Raw genomic sequence first — 21099 nt, 5'->3', positions numbered from 1 at the left:
TTTAGTGTCTGATAAATTTTTTTAGAAGTCAAAATTACTCCATCCTACAATAGATTTTAAAAAATTGGGAAGAAATAGTTTTTCAAAATCTAATTTTAAAAATTATTTTTATACTTAATACAATTTCCTATATGTCCTTATATATATTATAAAAATTTAAAATTTTCCTTGTTAATTAAGAAATAAAACTTTAACTTTAAAGAGATTATCATTATTATTAATTATATTGAGATAATAAAAACTAAAATTAATAATTTAAAATATTTACTTCGTTGTCAATTATTATATGTACAAAGTAAAGAAAATATTTTATATACATATTTATAAATTTTTAATTGTGTGTAGTTCAATCGTTTATATTCTTACGCCAGTTTAACAATAAGATTTGCTAAATACATACGATTGTTTTTAAAATTCATAACACTTTTAAAAGTAAAGTTTACTAAACATTTAATTAATTATATTCACAGCTAAATTATTTACACCTCATAGAGAACAACAATTGTTTTAAAAATTACATCATAATCAAACTGACCTTAATTATACTCCAAGACTCAATAATGGGAGGGGGTTTTAAATTAAAAAATAAAAACGAGTAGATGATAATAATATTATTTCATTTATTTATGGCTAAATATTCTGTTAGTTGAACTTGGCTGCAACAAAATTATTGAACTCACCGCCTGACGAAATAAAAGCCAACACTGAAAAGTAGATTGCCAAAATTTCACAGACAAAACATGACTACAATAAGGGAGAGAGAGCATAAGAGAAACAGACACGAGGAGAGAGGGGCTCAAGTGTTGCCGTTATCATAGTGGCTTTCATGAATCATGAGCCAGCCGACGATGATCCGCTTGATTTGCAGACTCTTATGGTCGCTCAGGATCTTGACCTTACTAATATTCATCAGTCATCACAGTTGGACATGCATCACATCACCCACAATCCATGGGTCCATTGCCTACTTCATCTATTTGCCCTTAAAATTCAACCCCGGGGACCCGCAGCCTGTCCCATTGATACCCTGTGCCGTGCGACATTTCCGATTTGAACATCAAGGCTTCGATTTGAAAAGAAACCACAATATAAAAGGACAAGGACTCTCCGATTATACTCTCCTTCATATCCATTCTCAACTAAAGAATTCAAAGGGGGGAAAAAAAAAGAAAAAGAAAAATTGATTGAAAATTGAGGTTCCGAGTATTAATGAACTAGTTGGATCATAAAGGTGGATATAAAATTTAATTACCAATTATATTATTCTTAAATAATAAAAAATTATGAATCAAAACATGGAACTTATTTATTAGTGATTTAGTTTGAATCACTAACCTTAAACATCTACCTCGAAAGTTGACGAAAGTTGTGAGCAATATATTATAAACTTGAACAGAAATCAATACATTAAATTAAATTGTGGATTAAAACCAAGGTTGCTACAAATTTTCATCCAAGACAATAACTAGCTGGAGAGAGAATCAATCAAGCGTTCCTGCCATCTTGTTGGTCATTTTGTACCGTCTGATGCACGTAATCGCTGATCTCTGAAGTTACTTGCTCCTGGATGTTGACTTTGATCTCATTCATCACAGCTTGACCGATTTTATCCGCCATATTGGTATTAGTCGCCCCTCCGTGTGGAGTGCCACCTTGTCCCATAATATAGCAATAAAACAAGTTAAGCAAACAAATCTCAATTGATGCGCTGAGATTATAGCAATTAAGAAGAGAGAAAACATTTTTATAAATATCAACCGAGTATTTTTATATGCTAATTAACATATGGACGGAGCGTGCACACGGTGAAATGGTCTAGATTGGTCCCAGCAGCCTATTGTGATTGCAAAAATTACCAGTTTTGATTAATGCTAATTACCTGAACCATGTGCAGCAATAGCTGCTGATTTCCTTCGATGGTGCAAGACAGCCACAAGTCCCACAATACCCCAGAAGACGAAGAATCCTGGAATTGAAGTTCCAAGTATTACCGGTAGCTTGCTGCTCTTCTTTTTTCCGCCTCCAGCAACTGGAGTACTGTCGCCGGCGGTTGTCTGAGTACACGACTTGCCCGTCACACACAAGTCGGGATTTCCCGACACACTGTTATCCGATAGAATTACATACTTGTCAAATACTGTATGGTCATTGATTATGTGGATATCCAAGAAATAAAGAGATCAAGTTAATTAAGAGTTGAATATATGTAATAAACTTACACTAGTTTTAACTTGTTATTCTTTGATAAGGAGGAGGGTACGGGTCCACTGAATTTATTATCTGCCAAATTCCTACGTAAGATGAAGAAAATGGATTGTCTAGTTCAGTAGCTTGGCTTCCAAGTAAATACAAGAGAATAAATTTCATTAATTTGAGTGAATATCTTACAATTCTTTGAGACTTGGTAAGTTTCCGAGGAAATCTGGTATAGCTCCATTGAAGCTATTATTGTGCAAATCTCTGCATAAGAATTTGAAAAAAAAAAATGTTAGAGAATGTAACAAATATTGTGTACTATGTAGGTGTATATATACAGTCATAAAAGTTAATTTATTTGCAATTTTAACTTTATTTTTTGAACTCACATTATCTCCAGAGCATCCATGGAACTGAAGTCAGGAAGTGGCCCTGAGAGATCAAAGCTCCTGAGATACCTGAAAATTCCAAAAACTTACAGAATAAGAGCAAACAACTAAATTATTCATTATGTATTTAAATCATGAAAATAATCAAGCATTGTTTAAGTTTGATTAGAAAGTATAAGCTATACGTACAGTGCTGTCACTCGAGGAGTGGCATCAGCGCTACAATTGATCCAATCCCAAGAATAAGGTGATGGGAGACACGGGTCACCACCCCAATCCTGTAATGTATCGAATTGATTTTGAAACGCAGCTAATCCTTCCACTAAAAATATCGCATATGTAAGAAATTAATAAGTAGTTTTTAATTTGCTATAATGATCCATACTTGACATAAAAGACTAATTATTAGAAACTTGATACCAACCGTCTTTACTATTAGTTCCATCTGCTAGTTGATCACTAACAGTAAAAACTTCCATGGCATTTATGAGAGGAGGCAGCGTTGAATCCGCAGTAGCAACCAGAGAGAACGAGGTGTTTGATGAAGCACTCATGTTGCTAACGTACAATTCGGTCACTTTTCCATACGGAGGAACAATGGTGTCCGAGTCAGGCTTATTGTTTATGCGAAACTGAAAGGCTCTCTTTTGAGTTGAATCAAGCTCAGTTACCTCGGAGAAGTACATGGTGATGTATATAGGAACTTTTTCGGTTGGAAAATTGGTGCCTAGAGCTATGGATTGAGATGCGGTGGAAGCTGTAATTGCATTTTGCATCACAGCTTGTGGAGGTTCATCTTCTACGTTAACATCAATGAATAATGCATCGCTTGTGACCATATTTAGTCCACTTCCTATCACTGCTGGATTCCATATTCGATCATAACCATCGTCTGAATACCTGCAAAATCAAAAGGGGTGGACTGCGTTGCGCCTGGCTTTTTAATCCACAATTGTTGTGTAGCATAATCACTGGTTGTTAAGTATACATAACCATACCTGATAGTGCCATTGGCTCCGTAAGCTGTCCTACTTCTCAAAAACAAAGCATAAGCTGCATCAACATGGCTGTACATGTGTGAGCCCAAACTCCGGACCTCAATTGCTGATATAAATGGAAGCTGGTTCGGGTTTGTCTGAGCAACGCAAACACTTATTGAGTCACCCTTTACGACGTATATTGCTTCGTAGTAAACGAGACCTTCACTAGAAGTCTTGACTGTTGCCCACAAGTTGCCATCAAAATGGAGATCAAACGAAGGGGGAGATGATTTTTTGTCGTAATTTCCATAGTTAAAGCTTGCGCGAACAAGGACTTGTCCTCCCTTGCTGGCTAAGATAGTGTAACAATTTTTTTTCCTTGTTGAAAAAACCCTAAGACTGCTCATCACATGATCATCAGATAATGCATTGCCTGATTGCACAACTTTGCTCTCACCATTTTGAATAAGATCATCATCTCCTATCCACGCGATAGAATTTTCATCCTTGTAGCTCCCGGATGCCCCGCAATCAATGCTCACGAATACTGCAATTAACAACGTAGCATAAATTGAAAATAGAAGTTACATGTTACACTTCAAAAAGGATCAATAATAAAATGCAAAACTCACCTTGTGCCGATGCCGATAAAATAAAAAGAGTTAAGATAATGAGAACAAGGGAAGAATTTGCCATTATTGTGGCCTAGGGAGTAAGATGGGGAAGCAACAAGAGACTTGAGGCTTTTGACATTCATATATTGGAATTGGAGCGTGGACTTTGACTTGGTCAAGGGGTTTTTCTGGCCTCATGCATGCATTTAGTTATCTTTGCTTGCAAATGCCAGTGCATTGGTGAAGAGGTTTTATGTGGGTTAATATTGGTCTTGGTTCATTAGTTTATAGTATTAATTACCAGTCAATTACTTGAGAAAATTCATTGCTAATCATTCTATTATTAAAATAATTCTTCCAATTAATGCTATGATGGGGCATCGCAATTTATGTGTATTTTACTTTTTTTTTCTCTCTCTCTCTATCTAATGGATCTTAAAATTAAGTTTATAAAATTTAGGCAAAAAAAAAAAACCCTTATTGCTTTGTTGGTAAACCAAGCCTGGTTTTTATGTGGGGGAAGTAATGTTGGTCTTGGTTCATCAATTCAAAGGTTCATTAAATCATAGTAATAGGAGATAAAGCCACTTGATGAGGCATTATATATTTATCTTGAATTAAGGAGCCTGCATAATTATATTCCTATAAACTCAACGATGGCGGTATCACAATTTAATGTGCATATGATTTGCCAAATTCTGTGGCTTGAGGTTGAGGTTATTCCAATTTAAATCTGTCCGAAATTTTCCTTGCCCTTGCATTGCTGCTTCCCTAGAAAAGTCAACATATATCATCATATGGCAAATTATTAAGCCCCTTTTTTTTTAATCTTGCTGTGGTATTAGTATTGGAAAAGAAAAGACTGAAAAGAGTAGACAAAGTCAGCGCCAGCAGCTGGTGACTTTCGATGAGCAAAGGCAGTCAACGGATTTTATGTATTATAAAAATTTTGAAACACCGCGATTAATACAATGGTGATTGATAAAGATCTCGAATCTCAATTGCGTTGATATTCTCATTATTGATTGGGTAAATTCTAGCTGACAACTCGGCACATTGATATGGAATTAAGCCTTTAATTTTAATTTGCTATGGTTTAAGTAATTAGAAAGCAAAGACTTAGGGAGTACCGTCAAAATCAACGGCTGGATATGTTTTAGCGAGCATTTATGCTGCAAACGCGCGCGCGCGCACACACATATATATATATATGAGAGAGAGAATTTATAATTCAAGATTTTAAAATACAGAAAAATCTGAAAAAACCTTTAAAATAGTATGATTTTAACGCTTAATTTTTTAACGTTTAATTTTATAATGCAACCAAAATCTCAGTTGCTTTGATACTTTATATTCTCTTCATTATTCGCAGGTAAATTTATGACAACTGATATGAGTATACGAAGCCGAAGGTATAATCTTGCTCATTCTTGATACTTGTACGCACCGGATTGTTCGGCTTGGGCTGTTCTTTTCATTTCGAGTTGTATTTAATTTTTTCTGAATGTCCCCTATCTATGCACTCGAAAATCCCCCATGCCCATGCCATTCAGTTTGTGTGAATTATAATTTTACTCAATTAAAGCTTCTTAAGTATTGTCAACCGATATGCCTTTTACACCCTCTTAAATTTTATAAAACCTCTCTTTAATTGAAGTTACTTAAACCATCCATAAAATTATTCTTTTTTTTTCTTGAATGAAAATTTTAATTAAATACCTAAATAAATTATTCTTTTAACAATTTTTTTACCCATCCCATTTCATAATTTATATCTATATTTTAACTTTTAATTGAAAATATTTATTTTTGAGAAACTTCCAAGAATTAAGAACTATGAAGATAGAAATTATGTAACAAGAATTAAATTATTTAATTCTATAAAAAATAATTTAATAGTTGAGGATTCGTATACATTTTTAAATAAAAACTAAAAGAAATACTCTTTTCGAGGTGAAATTTAATGACAAGTATGATTGATTTTAATTTACGAGTTAATATTTTATAAATTAAGTTGGGGGTATTTTAGGAAATAAAATTCGAAAAGGGTATTATAAAGATTTCTAAGAGGTGTTAAAAGCTCCACTTATTGTTAAATTGTTATTCAGTTTCAATTAAAGATGTCTACTGTCAAGTATCTACACTCCATAACTACAAAGACAAACGATAAAATATAAACCAAACATCTCTTATCAAAATATTTTAAGTGTAATTCTTTTCATAAGTTAAAATGCCACTAATATCCTTAGTTCATGCTTCTAGATATAAACAACAACAAAATGTAGGGGGTAAGCATTCGATTTGAGTTCACCCTCAAAATCTATACAGGTTGAAATAAAAAAATCGATCGGATCAAAATTTGGTTCGGGTTAAAACCTAACCGAATTGATAATCCAATTCGTTTATAAGTTTAAATTAAAAGAAATTCTTTAAAAAATAAAATAAAACCTTTCACGTTAACTTATAATACTGATACAATATTGTATTTTCATCACTGCACTTCATCATTATCTTCATTTTTACAACAACCAAACAATAATGGAAGATCCCAAATTCACCAAAACACAAATTCGTAATCGTTCTTCGAAACCCAAAGTGCCAAACAGCTCGACTCACACATCTAAGACCTAAGTGCAAACCATGCAGGGCGTCGCCATCCAGACCAATTCCCATCGGCATCGCAAGCTGTTGCACATTGTCACTAGATTCGCCACTCACCACTCGTACTCCGTCCGTCCAGTTCCCGTCGCAGGCCGCATATGCCCGTCGTTCGTCCATCACACTTAATGTCTGTCGCCACTGTTAAGTCTTCTTTGCTGCTGTCATCCATTGATATGGTAAACATAGTTTTGGTTTTATTTCTATGTTCATTAAGTGTAAATTGTACGATGGATGATGAGAAATGAATAGGCTTCTTGGTTCATTACTTTTAAAATGATGATATTTTGGTTTTTATATTGATTTTGTTGTGTGTGTTGGTTCAATTTTGTTATAACCCCAGAAAAATTTAAAATTTGTACAGTTCCCCGAATTTGTAACATGAATCGAATCAAATCGAATTAAATATAGTTCAGCTCGGTTTGGGTTTATTGTTCGAACTTGGATTCATTCAACTAAATAGATTGTAACTCAGACCAAAACCGAACAATAAGAATCGAAATCTAATTTATCCACCACTAACTAAATTGTGAATTCATGATTGTATCATGAACTTTAAGACATTTGAATGCCACAAACTTAAGACCAAATTGCGAAGTTTCAAAATCTGATCATTATCTACTTCTATGCGTTTTGGATTTGTATGTTTTCAAGGCTAATGTGCCATCTTTCTCCATCGTTTCCTGTAAATTTCAAAAAGAGTTCAGTTCCTATTGATTATATTAAAAACAGGATCAATTGTCGACAAAAAGTCAGGATGGCCGAGTGGTCTAAGGCGCCAGACTCAAGTTCTGGTCTTCGAGAGAGGGCGTGGGTTCAAATCCCACTTCTGACAATTGTTTATTTGATTTGATTTTATATACTTGTTGATTATCTTTGTGCGATATGCCGTTAGTTTCAGGCACGATCAAATTAATAGCTATTGAAAATGGCTGCGATAGCTACGGATCTTTTTAATCAAACTTATTTTAAGGCTACTATATATACATCACACATCCTGGATTAAGTGAATATCCCGGGTCTCAGTAAACCACTACTATATTTATTTCGTTAGGTATTGATGATCTTTTAACCGCACTCTTTGTGAGATATACCACTAGTCTAAGGCATAATTAAACTAATAACTATTGGAAATGGAGGATATGATAGCCACATTGATTAATTTGATTTACGAGAGAATGGCCAGCACGACAAAGCAATATAAATAGAAACAAACAACCCCTTTTGCTTAATTAAATTTCTCACCAAAATTCAACTCTGCAATCTGAAACCACCCAACAATTAACCTCATAAAAACATTTCCATTCCCATCGGGATGGCTATGGGCATGTGCACTTCATTTTATTTTATTCGTCTGCTTATTTTATTGAGTCTGAATTTTCACTTAGACTATTTCTCTGCCTAACCATCTGGGTAGCATTGCCTTTATTCTCTTGCAATTGTATAAATTGATAGATGCCAACTCTTCAACAGCTTATATTTATTCACTTAGACAGTTTTTTTTTACTTTTGCTGAGTGCAATAAACTACCTACTAGAGTTGTTAGCTGGTTCAGTTTCATCCATTTTGGCTTTCAATTCCTGAGATGTTTTCTTTCATTGAAACTCAATTCTATTTCAAAAGAAGGGAAGTTTAGTAGTGGTGGCCATGGGTCAAAATCGTGTTTCTTCAAGGTGACAGGCCCTGGACAGCTTACCCACCCTCTAATTTGTTATGACTTGTAAGAATGTTCCATCAACCGCACAATACTCTTAATTATAGAAGAATCTTTGGGGCCAGATTTTTGTGTTTTAGCGGTGACTGCATGCTAGTTGATAAAAATTACTGATTTTATATTTCAGAACTTGATTTTCATGACTGACAGAATTTTTACGGGCCACTTGATTGCGAGAAGTAGCTGAACAGACATAAATTTTGGCACCATTCTTTAAACAAACAAACAAACAAACGAACGAGAATATACGTCGTAGAAAAATTGAACTAAGAAAATAAAATTTATTTTCATTATTACTATTATTATGATTACAACCACAAAATAAGTGTTTTTTTTTTTCTTCTGAACCTAATATATATATATATATATATAAAGTTGGGACTTGAGGAGGTGATGTGGTATCACCATTTCTCATCTTTGTATATTCTCTATTATCTAATAAATAGAGAAATTTTCTTTTAGATTTGACTTTTCATCTTCTTATAATTAATTTCATTGTTATTACACAATAACAATTATGTAAAGATTTTAATAAAGCATATTATTTGTAATAAACATTCAAGGGAGAGTGTTATGAATTTGTTAAAATAAATGTAGATGTTCATAACATATATCTCTTAGTCTCCCCACTATCTCCCATTAGCAACCTTTAACTTCCCTATAATTCTCACTATCTCACAAGGAATTATGATCCATAATTTTTCATTAATTTCATGGAGTGATTATGTAACTATAAAAGGAGAGCTCATCTTTTTGTTTTGTACACACAATTGTAATGAATAAAATCATTCTATAATATATTTTCTCATTTTATTCTTTATCTTACGTTGCTTCTTTATTTGTATTGCTGGTTAATAACTTTTTTTGTTTTTTATAAGGCTGTCTCATATTAAAAAAAAAATCAATTCATATTTTTTTTATCAATTTTATCAAGTGTAAAGTAAAAAAAAAGAATAATACTAAATTTTTTTTTAAAACCGCGTGAAACGCGGTTCTATTTTCTAATTAATTAAGAAAATAAAGACAGGCTTACCGTTGCCGAACAAATTGAAATGATGGTTCCAATTTGGACGCCATATATTTTTTCTACAAACAGACACCGACTGCCCCCACACGTTTCTATGCCCAGTCCCAGCTCATTTATTTTGTTTTGTATTTTTCCACTATATTTTATATTTCTTTTTCTTTTTTTCTATTAATGTGTAAAGATTGCCTAACAAATTGTATAATTTTTGCAGATTTTATTTTATGTGGTCGATCATGTGATAAGGGTTTAATTTTACGTGCGCAAAGGTCCCCAAATCAAGCCTTAACTTTTGGCATTCTGTTTTCAATCTTATTCTCCGTTGTTTTGATTAAACATTCAAATCTCTTTCAGGTTGAGGACTTGTTGCTGCAAGAAGATTTAAATGTGTTCATATGAATGGTTATAATTTTCTATGCTATGAATTTATGACCTTTCGTAAAAGCTTCGGGAAGATGTGTCGGTTTCTTATCTCCTTCTTCCTTAGTATTGCTTTAATTTGGTGGTATAAATTCTACTTTAGTGGTTTAAAAAAAGATTTACTAGAAGAATTTTTGTTGATGACCTTTCACGATCAAGCATCCCAAATTGACAATCACCATTTCCTTTCACACGATCAAACTTCTTCACAAAAACAATTTTATTTATAAACCCACAAGATCAAAACCCTCGTGTTCGTATTGTCTCCATCAAAATAAATAAAGAATCATAATATTTGACTTACTTGTGTAATTTGTATCCTCAATATGTAACTTAACATCTAACATAACACTCATCGACGGGTATTGTAGATTGATAATACGTACGTTGATGATAAAAAAAATTAAAATCATTCAACTCATATTACTTTTAGTTAAAGCATGAATATAGGCCGAGACTTGAGTGTAACAAAATTCAAAGTGTGAGCCAATATGTTAATAACGATAAGACACCTTAATTCTTAATCACCCCACCAGGTCTGCCCAAATTTCTTTACCATGGACTTGACTCCACATTATCACCACCCTCCAACCACATCTACTTTCGTCACTCACGACTAGAAACCCAACTTACTTTTGTAGTGGAGGAGTTATAAATATTTTTCATTTTCGGTTACTCACTCTCTGACTTTTGTCTCCTCCTCCCGTCTCCATTAACTCCACAGATCAAATAAGAAAATAACACCCCTCCTCATTAATTTTCTTTTATTTATGTACTTATTTCCATGTTATTAGATTCATCTATCTAATAGTTGTTCTTTTTTTTCTTTCCCAAAGACAAGGTGAAGGTCAGCTCATTAAATCCTGAGAGCTAGTTGCCGTTAATTCAATCTTGTTCGGCAAAGCTTTTGACTCTGTTTTGTTTTTTTCCTTTTTTCTTTGTTGTTTCGTTAAATACTTCAATTAGTTTAATATAATAGAAAATATAAATCTTGGAATCTGTCAATTACCTGAAGTCGTCACCTAGCTCAAACCCAGCTTGTGCTTGGCTAGATTTGTGCACTGTATTTATTTAGTTTATTTTATTTTGAGGGGCTATTTGTATGGAAATATCTTTTAAACTCCAAAAGGGTACCAGGGTTTGCTGTTTCTCTCTTTGGTGGAGCTCCCGTGATCTCCAAGGTGCCGTCTTTCTCCTCTTTGTTCATTTATCTTCAAGCCCTGTTTTTGATTTATAGCAAGAAGTTCTTTTGTTGCTTTTTTTTTATGTATTAGAAACCCCTTGATTTCATTCTGTATAGGTGCCTCAATCAAATCCAAGATTTTGTGATGATGGGTGATTGTAGAGGGTTTCATTTCTTAATCTGGGTTGCTTCAGTTTTATGCTTTGTGTGCTTTTGCTCTTGTCAGTTTGATCCTGCTGATAACTACCTTATAGACTGTGGATCACGCACCAATACTACAGTGGGTAACCGTGTTTTTGTGGCTGATAATTCAGCTTCAAAGTTCCTTTCAACCCCGCAAAATGTTGTTGCCAATATTTCCGAATCTGTTACTTCCTCCAACGATTCACAGCTTTATCAAACAGCTAGAATTTTCACCGGATCCTCTAAGTACACCTTTTCTATCAGTGGCCGTGGTAGGCACTGGATTCGCCTTTACTTCTATCCATTTGTTTACCAGAGTTACAATATGAGCCGAGCAAAATTTTCTGTTTCCACCAACGACCATGTCCTCCTCAGCAATTTCAGTGTGAGCTCCAATGTTTTTAAAGAGTTTTCAGTGAATGTAACCTCTGATAGTCTGGATGTTATCTTCAGTCCTTCGAACAATTCATTTGCTTTCATAAATGCCTTAGAAGTTGTTTCAGTTCCTGATCAGCTCATTACTGATGACGCCTCCTCCATTAGCCCGCCTGGAAAATATCAAGGCCTGGTATTTCAGACATTTGAGACAGTTCATAGAGTGAACATGGGGGGACCTCTGGTTACCCCTGAGAATGATACCCTCTGGCGAACTTGGGTTCCTGATCAAAGTTTCCTTGTGAATAGGAATCTCGCAAAATCTGTATCTAATATTCCAGCTGTCAAGTATGTCCAAGGTGGGGCAACTAAGGAGTCTGCTCCAAATACTGTCTATGGTACTGCTACCAGGATGAACTCTGACGATGACCCCAATGCCAATTTCAATGTCACGTGGGAGTTTGATGTGGACTCAGGATTTCAATATCTTGTTCGGTTTCACTTTTGCGATATAGTCAGTGATGGTCTTAACCAGCTCTACTTCAATGTTTATATTGATTCCTGGATTGCTGTTAGAGATCTTGACCTGAGTACTTATTCAACTAACACTTTGGCTGCTGCATACTATATAGATATGGTCACAGTTCAAACTGCTAGCAGTAAACTTCGTATAAGTATTGGTCGATCTACTCTACATGACACTTACCCTGATGCCATTCTAAATGGGCTGGAGATCATGAAAATGAAAAACTTGCAGGGCAGCCTCGGTAATTCGAGCTCAAAGAAGCATGTCGGAGTTATCGTGGGAGTAACCATTGGGGTATCTGTTGCGGCATTGTTGGCTGGAATTCTTTTTATGTTGTGCAGGAAAAGAAGACAATTGCCACAGCTGGGACATTCAAAGGCATGGATACCTGTATCCATTAATGGAGGAAATTCTCACACAATGGGAAGTAAATACTCTCATGGAACCACGACAAGCGCCAATTCTAACTCGGGTTACCGCTTCCCTTTTGTTGCTGTTCAAGAAGCCACAAACAACTTCGACGAGAGCTGGGTTATTGGGATTGGTGGTTTTGGGAAGGTATACAAAGGAGAGCTGAATGATGGTACAAAAGTGGCTGTTAAGAGGGGAAACCCCCGATCCCAGCAGGGACTTGCAGAGTTCCAAACCGAGATTGAGATGCTGTCTCAGTTCCGGCACCGCCATCTGGTTTCATTAATTGGATATTGTGATGAAAAGAATGAGATGATCTTGATTTATGAATATATGGAAAATGGGACCCTCAAGGGTCATCTCTATGGCTCCGGTCTTCCCAGCTTGAGTTGGAAGCAGAGACTTGAGATTTGCATTGGATCTGCTAGGGGACTTCATTACCTTCACACTGGCTATGCCAAAGCAGTTATTCACCGTGATGTAAAGTCTGCAAATATCTTACTTGATGAGAACTTCATGGCAAAGGTTGCTGATTTTGGATTGTCCAAGACAGGACCTGAAATTGATCAAACCCATGTGAGTACTGCAGTGAAAGGAAGTTTTGGGTATCTTGATCCTGAATACTTCAGAAGGCAGCAACTAACTGAAAAGTCAGATGTTTATTCATTCGGAGTGGTTTTGTTTGAAGTCCTTTGTGCCAGACCTGTTATAGATCCAACTCTTCCGAGGGAAATGGTGAACTTAGCCGAATGGGCCATGAAATGGCAGAATAAGGGGCAGCTGGATCAAATCATCGACCCTACTCTTGCAGGAAAAATTAGACCGGATTCTCTTCGAAAGTTCGGAGAAACTGCTGAGAAATGTCTGGCTGACTTTGGTGTTGACAGACCATCGATGGGAGATGTCTTGTGGAACCTGGAATATGCACTTCAACTTCAGGAGGCAGTTGTTCATGGTGATCCAGATGAAAACAGTACTAATTTAATTGGCGAGCTCTCTCCTCAAATCCACAATTTCAGCCAAGTCGATACTAGTGTTAACGCAGCTGCACAGTCTGATGTGTCAGCAGTGGATGATATCTCAGGTGTTTCAATGAGCAGGGTGTTCTCACAACTTGTTAAGTCTGAGGGCAGGTAACTTGCCGGGGATGATATATTCCATGATTTAATATCCTCCAGCGGTTTGTTCTCTGATCAACCACTGATTTCCACACACAATCAATGGTTGTATTTTCTTCAGTCTGTTTCATAAAGTGGGGTGGGAGATTTACTCAAATATATTTGCGTTCTTTAATGTGGCTTGTTTAATTGACGATTGTACAAATCAAAGGAGGCTGTGGCCATATCTCATATCCTGTCATCCTTCAGAGCAATGTGTAAATCAAACATTATTGGTTGGGTAAGTCTGCTATCGAGACAGTGAGTTTCTCCTGTACAGAATGGTTGTTGTTTTGCATGAGTTTTAGAGAATTGATACGGATGTCGCATCACAAGCTTTATCAATTAGCCTTCTTGCTCTGTGTCTGTTTTTGTAATTTACATGAAGTAACCATTATGCATTTTCTTCCTCATAAGCAATTGTGTTTAGTATTATTATGATTGTTCTGTCTTTCATTCACCTTCCTTTACCGGTGTAATTATGCTATATCCTCATGTATGTTAAAATCTTCAATGATTGAAGGATTAAAATGGTACTCTTTAAATCTCTTCAAGCAGATATTATATGTTGCAGTGCAGTTCTGCCTGGGAATGCGAGCATAGAGTCTATTTCCAGATCTAGAGAAATTATTTTGTCTAGGAATGCCAGCATAGTATCCAAATCCAGATCCGCAGATATGCTGGTGCAGTTGTTTGTTGTTTGTTGTTTTTTCTTCTTTCTTAATATAAAAGAATTGCAGTTTTCCAAGATCATTTATAGGAATTTGGGAAGTTGTTCTTATACTTGAATCTACATGTACAGAATTCATCCATCACATAATGTTGTTAATCTCTCTGTATCAATTGGTTGCAAATAACATCACAGGCCACAGCTCAAAACAGCAATTGCACTCAATACCCGCCGGTGATGCAACACATGAGCTCCAATTATCCCTTTGGCTTTCCCCATAATTAGTCCACTATCATTGTATAATCCATTATCAAGTCATGAACATGCGCCACCAATTTCGGTCTCAGACACTGGACTCGATCCACCCACGTGCTGTTCAAAGTGTAATGTCTTAATTTTTTTTTTTTTGTCGGTATTTGTAACAGGGAGTCAGTTCCATAGTTCAAGTCTTTCTTTATTCTACACACAATGAAGATCGAGGCAGCCTTTCTCAATCACAGAGGACGTTATGGGGCGTGGTTGATTGTAGTGAGCACTAATTGCGACATAAAAAGTGAATGTACACGAAACACTAACAATTGCGATTTCCAAAATCAGTGAAGTACAGCAATCGAATTTTAACATCAGATGTAAACAGCTAACCAAAAAAACTATAACGTGGTACTTGTATGCATATTTGTGTCACGATTTTATTAGTTGATTATACATGCCTTTGGGTGCATGAAAGATTCTCCTCTTAATTTGATATGGCTGGCTATCCAAGTCAGAATGTAATATTATCTACATACATATATAGTTATTGTATCTTCTGCAGTTGGAGGAAGATACAGCTACATCCAGAGGCACGAATCAGCAATTAAGTTGATCGATAATTAGAATACAAATGGTTTTGATCTGGCTACCTAACATTCCACTACAAACACAAGCAGTAGCTTTAATTTTATGTCGCTGTGAAATAACCCTTATTCATTGGCGAGAATAATCCAAGGGTACGGTTCACCCACCAGGCCTGCAACCTGTTCGTTTGTTATCCCCTTTTGTATTAACCCTTTTAACAAACAAATCTTATTAAAGATTTAAATATCATAATCATAAGTTGCGTGCGCTAAGCAGCAACTAGTTTGCACTAATCTGCCTGTTAATCATGTAATTAACGACAATGCACATTATTATTATTAATTCAATCGACGAAACCCACAATGCTTGCTTGCTAAGTTTCGACGTAGAAAAAGAAAACAACATGTACGATTTCTCTTGCTAATGCCTTGTCATTCTGTGATTTTGGCCCCATTAGGGCTCTTGTGGTTGTTTTTGCCCTTGGATCATGTATTTAGATTCCCTCCCAATTCGTGATTATGATCCCCACTGGGGTGGCTCTCTTCGCCCATCACTGTCTTAAAAATATTAGTCAATAACGATACGAAACCTAGCAAAAGGCAAAAAGTCATGTGTGATTTTTGTTTCTTCTAACTACCAACTCTAAATCCCTTGCCTTGGATTATTAGGATGGAGAAAATTTTTTGGTAGCCATTAATGGAAATATATATATATATAAATATCACTCACACTCAACCATATTTTATATTTCGTGCTAAGTGCTGATCAATATAGCACACAGGCACAGTCCTCTGTTCCATATCCACATCAAATCAAAACTAACAGAGGAAACAACGCAGAAGAAAAAGGAATTAAATTAAATATATCATATACAAATAAAAACCAAACAAGCAAAAATAAATTAATTAAAAGTAGATATCCTTTTGAATTTATGATCGATCTCTCCATGATCATCATCAACTTTTGAAGTACAAGATAAGACTCCACGAAACATGAACAACAGAGCATCGCAAGATGCGTCTTTAGCCCTTCTAAGCACCAACCACTTCTTGTTATTATTATTATTATTTCTTGATCTGCTCTTTGTTTTTGATGGTCTTCTAGTACTACTCTTCACCCTCTCTCTAACCCTACCGAAGCACTTGCTCGTGATTTTCTCATGTACGGTCTCTTCCTTCCTTGAAAACTTGTAGCTCCTTAGATAATTTTGCCTGCATGAGATGCTGTCGACAACCCTGGGGCTTGAAATTGCACGTGCATGGGCGCCACTACTGCGGCTGCGGCAACCGTTGGCGGTCATCGACCGGACAAACTCCGCATCGGATTCCGGCCACTTGTAGAGGTTCACGTAGGTTGCCCGCACGGGGATCCGGACGTCGTTGATGCAAGTTGACATACAAGAGGATGCCATGGAGACTGGAGCAGCGGCTCTTTGTTTGTGTGGGTTCTTGTGTTTGGCCTTTAAAGGATGTTATGGTATAATGATTTGGAATCATGAGTTATATATATATATATAAGAAGGCTTTCGGTCCATGCATTGATTTATATATATACATAACAAAACAGTGGCATATAATTGTTCTCTGTTTTAAGACAAGCGTTGAATCTTGATTTCATGGGCTATCATAATTATATTATTAATTATATGTATTTTTGTCCATGCGGAGGATAAAAGCTATTATTTCATGTCACTTTGATAATGACTAATATAGCGTGAGTTGGTTGTTTTATATGCTATTAAGCAATGCACGTATCGACCAAATATATAATCTCTATTATTTATTTAATTTTTCTATTCTTTCAACCAAACTACCGAACTTTCACCAATGTGTTTAGGTTATCTTATTGAGGCCTGTAACCATTTTGATAAATTTAATTAAAATGTTTTTTTTTACCGTGTTAAAACTTGTGTTCTGATTAATATTCATATTTGTTGAATCAAAACTTGCGTTTTAATTAATATTAATCTTTTGGTTGAACGACGCATACTCAGTTATTGATTAATTTCTACTATAATCTTGAACCACTTTTAGGCTTTGTTGCAAATAATTTAAGCTTTGAGTCTAACCATTTACTAATGGAGGATCTTGTGCTTAATGGGTAAGGATAGAATCGTAGGAATGTGAAGTCAAAGCCATGATCATGATGTGAATGGCCGTTTCCATTGGATTGTGTGGCTATCAAGGCAAAAACATCTATGCGTTCACAGCAGCAGCTGTAGCATTTGATTTCACTCAAATGCGTACCTTATAATTCCATCGCTCCCTTTCTTATTAGTTAGCTTCTTAACAGGAATTCCTTCTTGTTTACCATAATCTTTGTAAAATTACCACATTTCCTCATGGCTATCAAATAACATCCCAAGAGTCGGCTCATATTTTTCTGATTGTGCATCTTCGACTCCATCTTCATGTTCCAAATTATCCATTTCTACAAAATAATTAATATTCGTATTAAGCAAAATGTAAGATCAATTTATACAAACACCATCCATCAATAATTTAATCCATTAAAGTTCTGAAATTTTAAATAAAAAAATGATAAATCGAACACAATTTAAATTAAAAAAAATTCAATGTGGACACAAAATTTAAATTAAGAATAAATTATTATAAATTTTTTCGAACACCATCCAGAAATAATTTAATCCATTAAAGTTCTAAAAATTTAAATAAAAAAATGATAAATCGAACACAATTTAAATTAAAAAAAATTCAATGTGGACACAAAATTTAAATTAAGAATAAATTATTATAAATTTTTTCGAACACCATCCAGCAATAATTTAATCCATTAAAGTTCTAAAAATTTAAATTAAATAAATTATAAATCGAACACAATTTAAATTAAAAAAATTCTATGTTCAAACAAAATTTAAATTTAAAAATTCTAAATCAAACCTATAATTTAAATAAAAAGATTTCTAAAAAATTTCAAATTAAACACATTATCATTTAATCAGTAAATGCAGGTACATTTCTATTATTATGATATAACAAAAAATAATAAACAAATAAAAAATTATTCTTTAAGCTGAGATAATTACCAACTGGGTGTTGCTTCAAGATCTAGATCGAGAAATGAACAAGCTGAAGTAATGGGCACTGATTGGATGAGCTGAAGTAATGGCTTGTGATGAGCAAAGAAGTGAACGAGAAACGAACGAGAAGTGAAGGAGCAAGGAGAGAAAACTTAGCTTTGCTTGGTCATGAGCCGGAGTGAGCTTTGGGGACTGGTGACTTTCACGTGGGAGGCCAGATTTCACTTGGCAAAAGTGACTTAAGTGTGGGGCCAAACGGCAACTTTTTGTTGACCATTTAAGAAAATGTCTTGAAAGAGAAGAAAAAACTAATAAAAAGAAATGATTTTTCACGTGAGGGACTCACTTTCTCTTAGTCATGTTGGGGGGGAGCGGAGAGAACGAAACGACAGCACAAGCTGCCGTTTCTCTCAGTGTTTTCTCAGAATTCCCGACCTTTAGCATTTCTCTTTCACAAAACCCACTGAAAGAAAAACTTATTGAAGGCTAGGCCTTTGTTACAAAGTTAATTCATTTCGTTTACTGAATCCGCTAACCTGAGGTGCAGCCGTCTATTATTAATTAGAAGCAACCATGAATATGCATTAATTTCATGGAGACAAATTGAATCTTTATGTTTGATTCAATTCAAGAGTTTTGTCCGTTAAGCATTCAATACAACGGGCCATTGCACATAATGTAATCAAATGGGAATTTTTGCAAGCAATTTTGAGAAACGAATGTGGTGGCAAGAAAGTGACATCCACGTACTTATGAATTGCTGTCCTTTATGGAGACCACAAAGTCACCGTCGATACTCCATGGTGTTGTACTAGTCACTTCATGTGATCCATCAAGCGCCAGCACTGAGCCCAGAGAATTGCGATCTTCAATTGACAGACAAAGATTGAAAATTGAAACAAAAACACGACAAAACAATAAAGATGTTGAGATTGAATATTGCAACTGACACAAAGCTAAATATTATGAGTAAAGTTAGTAGGCCCCTAAGGTTGGATCATCAGCGTGACCCAAATGAAATTTATCACCAGCGTGACCCAAATGAAATTTATCACCAGCATGACCCAGATGAAATTTGGGACTATTTAACGATTGGATTTCAGGGTTTAAGCCCAAGCAAATGCCAAACTGCTACACCACGACCCGCAGCACCATGGGTAATTTCTCAATTATTGATGGTTTTTTTGCCTTCCTTTTCTTTTTGTGTTTTTGAATTTTCGATCATTGATAGTCAGGGGAAGTATCTTATCAAACCAAAATGGGTCCAATACAACGAGAATCTCTAAAATTTATTGATGATTGCAGTTTGTAGAACCCTAAATCACTGCCATTTTTTAAGGCATTCATTCTTTTTATAAGCCGTGTTTACAAAATAATGTTAGTTACCCATTTACCATTCAAATTATCGAAATCAATGAATTGACATTTCTATTAAGATTTTAAATTAAAAAAATAATTTAAAATATCCTAACCCTCATTTATCATATGATAAAATAAATAATTTTATTAAAATTTCATCATCCAATAGATAAGTGATCTTTATAGTTTGAGCACAAATTAAAATCCAAATATTTGGATCTCTAACAACTAACATTACTCGGGTTTAAAATGGATATCATAGAAGTATGGAACCAATGTCTTAAAAGTGGTATATTCCCTCACATTATCTAGCCTTTGGTCTCTTATCTCTACTCTCTACCAAGCAATTAGGATAATCTAGAATAATTACAATAATTTAATGGATAGATTCCGTTATTGTACATTTTTTGAAGTTTAATTTGATATTAAAGTTTACTCAAACTATTCATAATTCCGTCTATCAAAACTATTAATTATGTAAAAACAACAAATAAATCAGAACACCTACCATAGCTAACAAGTAATAATAATGGGTGAATGCATAATAGAATCATCCATTAGTTGGTTGGTAAATTGTTTATCTTTTCACACGTGAATAAGATTCAAATACTTCTGTTTTTTTATTGAAAAATTTTTATTTTAATTATTAGGAAGCAAATTCGACCCATTTTCGTTTATCAAGACATCCGAACTATGAGATCTGAACTATGAGATAATAAAGTTATAAATATATGGACATTGGTAAATTTAAGATTATAAGTATAACATAATTATGTTGGTAAGCCTCCGCAGATCTTTTATTGCAAATATAGCACTATTTTTATTCTAGTTATTGACAACATTATAAATAAGATATTTATCAAAACCTTGTTTTAAGATTACTAACAACAAACATGAGTTCGATCAACCATTCAATGATATTGTACTTATTATGTACTATCTACAAAATTTGATCTCAAACCATGTTAATTGATTCACGAGATGACTAGATAATTAACTATATAATTTTATAAGTCAAAAGTGCATGCTATCTAATTGATGAATAGGAGGAAAAAAAAGTGTAAAAAGTTTTTAATATTAATGGAGAAGTCACAACTCAAAAGTGTTGGCACAAATTATTTTAGGCTATTATTATTTTTCGTTTTTATTTTTATATTATGCATTGTCGGCAATGGACCACCAATACCATATATTATATAAATATAGCAATTCCCTACACATATTTTGTTACTACTTACATATATTTTTTTCTTTTGAATTTGTTAAAACTAATTACCGTCAGAATTTCTTAATAGGAGAGCAAAGGGAATGTCCAAGATATTTCAAATTAATAATTTATCCTGAAGCTTTCCCTTTATGACGA

General features: G+C 34.6%; 3 protein-coding genes and 1 non-coding gene across 5 annotated transcripts; 2 read left to right on the top strand and 2 right to left on the bottom strand.

The window, feature by feature from the left end:
* Positions 1 to 1485: 1485 nt before the first annotated feature.
* LOC18033846 (putative leucine-rich repeat receptor-like protein kinase At2g19210) lies at positions 1486 to 3972 on the bottom strand. The gene is made up of 9 exons (XM_024179930.1): positions 3947 to 3972; positions 3584 to 3859; positions 3010 to 3485; positions 2775 to 2907; positions 2586 to 2654; positions 2389 to 2460; positions 2220 to 2291; positions 1880 to 2103; positions 1486 to 1652 (listed from the first exon to the last, which is right to left on the bottom strand). Exons 1-9 carry the CDS (start codon positions 3970 to 3972, stop codon positions 1486 to 1488), a joined length of 1515 nt encoding a protein of 504 aa, XP_024035698.1.
* A 3616-nt stretch (positions 3973 to 7588) lies between these two features.
* TRNAL-CAA lies at positions 7589 to 7672 on the top strand. Its single transcript has one exon. It is a non-coding gene; the product is annotated as a tRNA-Leu (tRNA).
* A 2902-nt stretch (positions 7673 to 10574) lies between these two features.
* On the top strand, positions 10575 to 14513 carry LOC18033950 (probable receptor-like protein kinase At5g59700). 2 transcript variants are annotated; one of them, XR_002904258.1, is made up of 2 exons: positions 10575 to 14071; positions 14389 to 14513. XR_002904258.1 is itself a non-coding variant. In XM_006424657.2 (2 exons), the coding sequence occupies exon 2, from the start codon at positions 11324 to 11326 to the stop codon at positions 13808 to 13810; it is 2487 nt and encodes an 828-aa protein (XP_006424720.1). In that variant the 5' UTR covers positions 10575 to 11176; positions 11296 to 11323; the 3' UTR covers positions 13811 to 14246. The 2 variants fall into 2 exon arrangements, 1 of the variants encoding a protein (XP_006424720.1); XM_006424657.2 differs by lacking the exon at positions 14389 to 14513 and having other exon boundaries at positions 10575 to 11176; positions 11296 to 14246.
* Positions 14514 to 16238: 1725 nt separating this feature from the next.
* LOC18033748 lies at positions 16239 to 16797 on the bottom strand. The gene has a single exon (XM_006424655.2). The coding sequence runs from the start codon at positions 16746 to 16748 to the stop codon at positions 16239 to 16241; it is 510 nt and encodes a 169-aa protein (XP_006424718.1). The 5' UTR covers positions 16749 to 16797.
* Positions 16798 to 21099: the final 4302 nt, after the last annotated feature.

The sequence above is a fragment of the Citrus clementina genome, unplaced genomic scaffold (assembly GCF_000493195.1).
Source record: "Citrus clementina cultivar Clemenules unplaced genomic scaffold, Citrus_clementina_v1.0 scaffold_8, whole genome shotgun sequence".
Taxonomy (NCBI): domain Eukaryota; kingdom Viridiplantae; phylum Streptophyta; class Magnoliopsida; order Sapindales; family Rutaceae; genus Citrus; species Citrus x clementina.
The sequence above is the reverse complement of the archived record's forward strand: the minus strand, read 5'-3'. Positions and strand labels throughout refer to the sequence as shown.